We start from the raw sequence: 8,513 nt of genomic DNA on the forward strand, positions 1-8,513 counted from the left end.
GGCTCCATTGGGGCTCTTCCTAGCATAGCTCCGGAGGTGGGGAGCCATCCACACTCACCTTGTCCCCACCACAATATTTGCCCTCACCCTGATTTAGGTCATCATGCAGGGAGCCAGCATGGCTAGGGCTGGAGGGGGGGATCTCAGAGCCGGGCATGTCACCATTGGGCGTGAGGGAGATGTGGCAGTTCCAGCCTGTCTCCAGGCCCATCTTTTCTGCAAACACCTACAAAAGGCAGATGGCAATGAACAGATGGGTCCAAAAGCCTAGGGGAACAAGGGTCAGTGGCAGCAGAAGGGGGTGGCTCTCCCCACCTTGCTTTTGAGCTCATCCTCCAAAGAGAAGTAGACAAAGCGGATGCAGGCATTGACCAGCCCGTCGATGAGGCGCACGACGTCCAGCCGGGCCTGGTACTGGGAGGACACCATGCCCATGAAGATCTGGCCGCTCAGGGCCTGCATGCAGTCTTCCTTTTCCAGCACCTCCCCGATCCCTTCTTCAGGTAGGTGCAAGGCACAAAGCCCGGCCAGGACGCGGCCCGGTCAGGACACCCGGGAACCAGCAAATTCCAGGAGGCAGCCCAGGGCCACACACACACACACACACACACACGCACACGCACAGATGCCACGCCCAAATCAAAGAGCATGCGGGCCCCAGCGGACCACACACAGCCACATACGCACACAGCCGGGACACACGAAGGAGCCAACAGACACAGGAGAAAAGACAACGAAAGGTACTCATCAGTCCAATGACGATCCTACAGAGCAACCACAGCGCCCGGCCCTGGTCCAGCTCGGGGCTGGCCCCACCCTCGGCGACGGCTTCAATTCAGAGTCTCTTGAGTTATAAGACCCCGTGTGTTTGGCAGACTGGGGAGGGGTGGGGGTCAGTTAAGCTCTGAGTCCCTTTGTCCGATTCAAATAAGGCTAAGGCTCTAAAAGTGCTGCTGGTTTATAACTTTTAAATAAAGTGCTTTTGTACATATTATCCCACTGGAACACACAAGAGACCCAGGAGGAGGGCAGAGGAAGCACCTAGCTATCCATGAGAAGACGAAGGGACCCGCCCACGTCACCAGAGAGTGAGTGCCACCGCGGCGCTCCAGGTCCAGTGCTGTGCCCACTGTCCCCTCTGCTCTGCTTGATTCCATGGCCCTCGGGAAGTCCTCCCCGTGCCTGGCCCCCCTGGGATGGCCACGCATGGTACCGTCAGAGCTCCAGCTGTTGCGGCGGGTGCTCAGCTTGATGGGGACGGTGCTGGGCAGCTCACACACGGTGAAGATGCTGCTCTGGCCGGGCGCCTGTACCAGCTCGATGCACTTGCCATTGAGCTGAGAGGACAGCGAGCAGCTCATGGGCTTGTAGGCGAAGGCGGAGCAGTAACCAGACAGGCAGGCTCGCTGGTAGAAATCCAGCACTTTTTTTCTGCGGGGGAAGCAGGCGGCAGTGAGGCCAGCGGTCCGGGGGTGCCCCATGCCTGGAGCGGGGCAGGCAGACCGCCCGAGCCAAATGCTCGTGCCACCGGCTCTTGCCTCCTCACCCACCTGTCGGAACCTGAGAGAGGGTAGATGTCAGCTCCATCCCAGAAGTCCGTGCAGGCCTCCAGGACCACGTCTGCTGTGCCATGGGACAGCATCTGTTCTGTGCCTGAGTGGGGGTGAAGAAAAAGGCCAGACCTGAGTGCTCCAGGCCACCCCTGCCCCTCACTCTGACCTCACAGGTAACATCCTTGACAAGGGTGGGGGAAACTGTCCAGGCCTCACAGTAGCCTGTGCGGAACGCTGCTGGGCTCATAACGCAGGCACGAAGCTGCCCATCCTTCAGACAGTCCCATCCTCTGTGGCCACCACCATCCCACCCCTGGTCGCTCAATCCAATTCCTGCCATATCTGAGGTCTTAGGAAGCTACCTAATGCTCATCTGCCCAGTAACCCCTGAGATGGGACGAGGAGGGCAGAGCCTTGCCCCAAGCTCCTGGAAGGTTTGGCCTGCTACGGGCCAAGCGTGGGAGGCTCACTGGTGGTGGTGTCCTTGATGAAGAGGCTGATCATGTGGCTGAGTGGGGGGCGCCGCTTGGTGACACAGGAGAGCCTCCCCAGGGAGCTCTCCTTCATGGTCTCGGCACTGGGGAGACGGTAGAGCGCCAGGTGGTTCTCCTGTTTGAAGAGCTCCTTGGCCCCCGGGGTGAAGCCTGCAGGAGGAGGGAGGCACTCAGGTCCCCTGGGAGGAAGCCCACACCTCTCACCGCCCTCCCTGGCATGGAGAGAAACCCAGCCCAGCTGGGCTGGCTCCTCCCACCTTTCCAGCCCACAGTCAGTCATTTTCCAGATTGGGAAGTGCTGTCAAACAGCGGTGCCTGGTTAAAGGGGCCGATCGATCAGAGGCCAAAAGGTAATCTCAACGAATGCCATACCCGGGATGGGTCTGTTTGGAATCGGTGGCCTGGCCTCTCCTACGGGCCCAGCCACCAGCCCGGCCGGCAGCAGCTTACCAATGAGGCGGGCGAGCTCACAGAGGCCCCAGGGCACATGGACGGGCAGCACGGCGCTGTGGCTCTCCTGCAGGGCGATGTTGCACAGGTGGTCCGAGAACCGGCAGAGCCGCTCGGTGACAGTGGCGTTGCACAGGTTCAGCAGCACGTTGAGGCCCAGGGGCTTGAGGGAGGTGAGGTGCAGCTGCCAGTTGGTGTCATCGAACTGGATGCAGGAGGGGTTCTGCTGGTCCTGCGACAGGCTCAGCATCTCCAAGTGGTAGTCACACACGAAGTCCTCTGTTTCGTAGGGCTCGCCCTCCAGCCCGTGCTGAGGCTGAAGGAAATGCGGAGGGGAAAGCGGGGGGCCTCAGACTGGGAGGGGAGCAGGGGACGGCCCCTCAGGACAGTCACCCCCCTTCCCAGCAGAGTGTGATTCCCTCCTGGGAATCCTCTCCCCGTCCTTCCCGGGCCCTTGGCTGCTTCTAGTAACTGTGCTCAACACACTGACAACCCCTAAGAAGCGGATGAGCAGACCACGGAAAAAACAGTGAAGGTTCTTTTTCAGCAAGGAGAATATTTTAGAGGGAGCTCCTGGCTCTGTTTTCAGAAGGCTGTGACCAGGAGGAAGGGGCCTCACCCCCACCGATGACCTAGGGAGGGGTAAGGGCCCGCTTCGTGGAGGAGCTCGGGGCGAGGCCTCGGAGGAGTCCTGCCTGGCCAGACCTGGGGGCCTGAGAACGTGTGCTTTTGGCTCCATCCACGCAGGCTGGGCTGCACCCCTCGGGCCCTGCAGCAGGGAGGGCCAGGGTGCCCTGCGCCAGCTGGAGGTGGCTGCTCTCTGTCCTCTCCTCTCACCTTGCTGGGCTCCTCTTCACCGCCCTCTGTGTCCCTGCTGAAGCTCACGTTGGAGCCGGACAGGTGTTTGCTGCGGCCATGTGCTTTATGGTGAGCGTGGGGTTCGGGGGGCTTGGGACCATCGCCAGGCCAGTCGCCACGCTCCTGCTCGTTGGAAAGGCGCAAGGTAGTGTTCAAGGAGCCAGCCAGGAGGGCGTCTCTTTCATGAGGCTGAGGAGAACAAGGAGCATGGGCCTCAACCAGCGTGCCAACGGCTGCTGTGGACCAGGGAGGCAGGGCGGTTACAGTCCCTCGCTGCCTCGTGTGGGGCCTCCGTCTGAACTGCTCAGAAGCGCATCCTAATGGTGCCTGAGCCCTTCTCCCTCCTAGCCCCACCCTCCCTGAGGCTACCGGCCGGGCCCCCGGGAGCCGGCCGTACCTCCTCCTCTACCTCGGGGTGGCAGAAGGAGCGGGTGGACAGGTCATCCGTTAGGTCCTCGTGGCTGCTGTGCGGGGGCTCCACCTTCCCGCTGAAGAACAGCACAGTCTCCGGGCTGGGGTTTGGCCACGACAGGATCCCCTGTTTGTCCACACAGCACAGGACCTGCAGGGAGAAACGGGGGTTGGGGAAGGGGCTCGGCATTCCCTGACCTGCCAGGGGCCGCTTAAGTGGCAGACGGCACCCAGACGCAGACGGACAGAAGGCCTGCTGAGGCAGGGGCCTTTTGGAAGGTCCGCCCTCACCGTGACAGAGCCCAGGCTGTGCAACAGGCTGGAGCTGTGGCTCAGCGTAGGCGATGTCCCCTGGATCACCCGCAGAAAGTGGCCCCAAATGCAGCGTAGCATTTCCTGGTGGGAGAAGAGAAAGTCCATGAGGCCATCTGGGACCCAGCCGCGTTTCCCTGGAGATAGCTTCTGAGGCCAACAGAGAAAACGGTCCAGGGGGCACCAGGATGTTGGAGTGGGGAGGTGGCTGTCTGGGAAGGGCAGCGAAACAGTGCCCACGTGAGACGGGGGTGGAGGACAGAAGGTCACAAAAGAGGAGAGTCCTGGGCTTCCGGAAGAGGCCCGGGGCAGAGTCATCCCGCGTGAGTACCTGAGCAGAGACGGCTTCTGTGTAGCTGCTGAGAGTGTCCTCCGAGAACTTGGCCAGCTGCGCGGACAGGGAGTGAGCCTTAGCGGGGGACACTGCCCCTCACGCAGGCTCCCAGGGCCTTCGGGAAAGGACCCCGGGCAGTCCCCGCATCCCCTGTCTGCTGCGAGCCAGGATGGATGTCACCCGCCCCCGGGGGCGTGGCCTGGAGGTGCTTCTGGAAGGAGAGGACTGAGGCCTGGAGAACTGCCCAGGGCCTGCCCACGCGCTGGGCCCACGGTGGGGCTGGGCTCCCGCGCCTGTCTGCTGGGGCCCGGCCGACTCCCTCTTTGGTTGCCGTTTTTCGTTCTTTTTGGACGGTCCCCCAGATGCCTTGAGAATACCTACCAGGGAGCTGGGGGAGGCCTTGCTCATCTGGGCCAGGACGCGGGCTTCTCCACAGGCGGTTGCCAGAACCCAGAGAACTGGAAAGAGCAGGGGGAGGATGGGCAGGACGCCATTCACCTGGGAAAGAGGGAACCACGCTGACGGCTCCCAGAGCGCTGCTGGCCCCGGGAGAGAGGAGTCGGCCGGGGCTTCCCTCGCCCCGGGGCCAGTCCCTGAGTAGAAAGGGGACAGAACGGGAGGAAAGGAGGAAGGGAAGCAGGCGTTCTTAAGCTGAAGCCTGGGGGACCCTTGGGCGACACAGAGAGAGGGACAGTCCGGGAACAGCCTCCAGGGAAAGAGAAACGCATGACGGAGCGGAAAGGACCGTCGTTACCTGTAGCTGGAGCAGGGTGTACTGCCAGGACGTGACGCCGGGGGCATTCAGCATGAAGCGCAGGGCATTGGTGATGAGGAAGCTGGCCTGTTGGGAGCAGGAGAGGTACAGCCTTAACACCCCGCCCCCCGGGAAGAACCCAGGCTCTGAGGCTCCCCTTCCTCTGCCCACTCGCACCTCCCGACACTGGCTGGCGCACTCTGGGACCCTGTCTCCACTCACACGCTCCCCTGAGCCTGGCCCCAGGGCTCCCCCATTTCCTGGTGCTCCCCCGCCCCACGTGGCCCCGGCTCACGCACCAGGACCACAGGCATGGCGTAGTGCAGCATCACCGACTGCACCGTGAACCTCTCGTTGTCCAGAGCGGTGACTGGGCGGGACAGGGCCATGTCCAGGCACCACCTGCAGCAACAGAGACCCTATATTCAGCGAGCCCTGCTCAGGGGCAAGGCCAGAAGCCCGCACCTTCGCTGAGCATCACGCAGTCCTGCAAGTCCCTCCTATTCCTTAGCCCCGGCCAAGTGGCCCCTGCAAGAGAGGCCTGTGGGAGCCTCCAGAGCTGTCCCCTCAGAGTTCAGACTGGGAAGGGAGCAATTGCCCAGTCTAAGGATGCTCACAGGACATTAAAGAGAGGAACCTACAGAGATGCCTGCCCGAAGGGGCCTCAGTATGAAGAGGCTCCTTCCTGGTCACCCACGGCCCTGCTCATGGGAGGCGCCAGGGAAGAAGAGAAGTCAGGGGGCAGGAGGAAGACGGGGCCGCACCCCTACCTGACGTTGTCAATCACAGGGGTCTCAAGGACGCGGAAGAGCCGGTGCTGCTGGGGGTTCTGTGGCCCTTTCTTCACTTCTCCCCGGGGGGAGGGGGGTGGAGAGAAAGGAGGAAACAGGTCTCCCGGCTCCAAGACGATGTGCTCATCATCCTGCCATAGACGAGGGAGGAGGGTGAGGGCAGTTGAAGGCTTCTGTCAGAGGCCGCTCTTCCTTGACAGTCCGTCTAAGTGGAGACAGCTCATGGGCTTAGGGACCATCGGTTAGCAAAGCTCAGTGGGGCAGGACCTGTGGGACTGGACACCTACCAGCTCGAGGATCAGAGAAGAAAGAACAGGACAAGGAGGAGAAAGATGTCCCAGCCCTTCTCCATTCCACTAGAGCCCATGCCGAGAAGCCTACGAGCTGGCCAGGAGGCGTCGGGACTAAGCCTGGGACCCCCACCCCCACCCCCGTTGCCTGTGTAAACTCCCATAGCACTTTCCAGGGAAGGAGAAAAGCCTCGAGCTACCTTGATCCCCCTCAGAGAGGCGAACGATTCCTGGCCGGGCCTCAGAGCTATGATGTCTCCTTCTACCAACAAGCTAACTGGCAGGTTGACCAGATGTCCGTCTCTGTAGGCCCAGTGCAGGGACCAGGATGGTGCAAAGGGCATGTGGAGGTCGGGGTACATGGTGTCTGGCCACTTGATCTCCTTGCCATCCCTTAGGGCATCTGACGAGAATGGAAAGAGGGAGACCACCTCACCCAGGGCTCTGCACACCAGCCGGACCCAGCACCCAGCATGGAGCTTTGCGGGCCTGTCTTCCTTTCCCGGAAGGCCTGCGTCAACCCACGCCGTTCACCCCAACACTTCTCTTTCAAGGTCGCCTCCCTGGTGGAGCCTTTCCCCGCCACTCAGCCCAGGCGCTTGCTCTGAACTCCTCTGAACGCCTGAAGCTCTGGTTCTTTGCAGCCCCGCTCCTTTCAAATGCATTTCGCAAACATTGCTGAGGGCTTTGAGGGGTGCGCTGAGCCCGGTGAGGGGTACAAAGGAAAAAGGTGAGGACGACACAGTCGCTGCCCTTGAGGGGCCACAGCCTAGAAGGGGAGATGAGACGTGTGGGCAGATGACTCCAAACAGGGCAAACACCCGTGCCAGGAGTGCTGGGAAGGACCCCAGAGCCGCAGGAGCACAGAAGAGCGGGCTGGTCAGAGGCAGCTTCGTGAACGAGGGGGCCACTGAAGACGCGCCTCGAAGCGTGCGCGAGATTTTGTCAGCTGGAGACGAGCGGGGAGAAGCTCGCCAGGCGGAGGGGCAGCAGGGCAGAGGCACAGAGGCAGGCAAGTCTGCAGGGGCTTTAAGAGTAGTGAGTAGATTTAACGTGAGGGTGAGGAGCAAGAGAAGAGGCTGGGGAGGAAGGTCGGAGCCTGTGCCGGAGGTTCTGAGAAGCCACGTGGATGGCTCTGATAAGCAAGAGGGAGCCACCGATGGTTCCTGAGCAAGAGACTAAGCTCCCGCGCAGCAGGACACGTCTCTCCCGGTCACCGCTGCGCCCCCAGTGCCTGGCACGTGGCTGCAATTAATTAATCATGTCAGATTCTCCCTTAGCACTCAAACCTCCACTGCCCAGCACTGGGAGAGGAGTCTCACAAGAGAAGGTGCTGCTTCTCTCACGAGGCCGTGTGCCCCTGGAAAGAAGAAACCACCATCTCACAAAGAGCCGGACGTCCCCGACCCGCAGCCGGGCCTTCAAAAGCGCCAGCCAAGCGGCTGGCCATGCAGGGCCTGCCTGAGCAACGTCCCTCTCCTTTAGGGACTGGGCTGCCCCGCCTTAGGCTCCTGGCTCCCTGTCCCCAACCCCAGCCCTGGCAGGAATCTCGGACTCCTCTGGTCCACCCTCCTGCCTCCTGCTGCCCAGTACCGCCAGACAAGGCAGACTTGGAAGAGAAAATCTCAACTGTCCTCCGGCCAAAGAGAGAGTCTCCCAACTAGCAGTGAGCCTACAAGCCCACGGGGCTGCTATCAGCCTTCCTGCCTGCCTGGGCCACTGTCTGGGTACCCGCAGCTGCTCCACGGCTCTGCCCACCCCGCTCAAAAGAGGGATGGGCACCCTGCTAACTCTCTTGATGCCAAGAGCCCTCGGAATGCCGACCAGAGGTACACCTATGAGCAGGGGCTCCTGCCTGGGACTCAGGAGGGAGCTCTTGGGCTCAGACGCGTTACAGGCATCGTTTCCCGCCCGACACCCCTGACCCTCGGTCTCACCTTGGATTTGGTCAATGATCCCTCGGAGCCTCCTCGCCACCTCCCGGCGTTTCAGCCGATCTTGCCGCCCAATGAGGATGAGGTTGAGAAGCAGCAAGAGGAACAGGGCCGAGGCGTTCACCAGCTCTACGCCATGGCTGGCAGGAAGGGGTGAGGGCTACTAGCCAACCCGAGGCTCCGGACTCCACGCACCCCCCACCCAGCCCCTTCTGAAGACTATCTCGTTCTAGTTCTGCCACTGGGTGGCCAAGAGACAGGATTCCTGAATGGCCCAGGTGCCAGCTCTGGGGCAGCTCAGGGGCAGCATCCCATCTCCCCTGGGATGTCCT

The 8,513-nt window shown here is 61.8% G+C and overlaps 1 protein-coding gene across 12 annotated transcripts in view; it reads right to left on the reverse strand.

The window, feature by feature from the left end:
• TMEM94 (transmembrane protein 94) overlaps positions 1–8,513 on the reverse strand; it is a 32,096-nt gene that overhangs the window by 4,790 nt on the left and 18,793 nt on the right. For 6 of the 12 annotated variants that reach the window (XM_039859558.1, XM_039859554.1, XM_039859562.1 and 3 more), the window contains 14 exons: positions 5,937–6,088; positions 5,466–5,568; positions 5,167–5,253; positions 4,794–4,910; positions 4,410–4,466; positions 4,058–4,162; positions 3,753–3,917; positions 3,335–3,544; positions 2,498–2,813; positions 2,024–2,197; positions 1,551–1,653; positions 1,214–1,431; positions 316–497; positions 88–226 (listed from right to left, as the gene is read on the reverse strand). In XM_039859558.1, the coding sequence (XP_039715492.1) occupies positions 88–226; positions 316–497; positions 1,214–1,431; positions 1,551–1,653; positions 2,024–2,197; positions 2,498–2,813; positions 3,335–3,544; positions 3,753–3,917; positions 4,058–4,162; positions 4,410–4,466; positions 4,794–4,910; positions 5,167–5,253; positions 5,466–5,568; positions 5,937–6,088 (2,128 nt within the window). The remainder of the gene's footprint in view (positions 1–87; positions 227–315; positions 498–1,213; positions 1,432–1,550; positions 1,654–2,023; positions 2,198–2,497; positions 2,814–3,334; positions 3,545–3,752; positions 3,918–4,057; positions 4,163–4,409; positions 4,467–4,793; positions 4,911–5,166; positions 5,254–5,465; positions 5,569–5,936; positions 6,089–8,513) is intronic. The other 6 variants (XM_039859565.1, XM_039859556.1, XM_039859560.1 and 3 more) reach the window with 3 other exon arrangements.

Source organism: Pteropus medius, unplaced genomic scaffold (assembly GCF_902729225.1).
Source record: "Pteropus medius unplaced genomic scaffold, Ma_sr-lr_union100, whole genome shotgun sequence".
NCBI lineage: Eukaryota > Metazoa > Chordata > Mammalia > Chiroptera > Pteropodidae > Pteropus > Pteropus medius.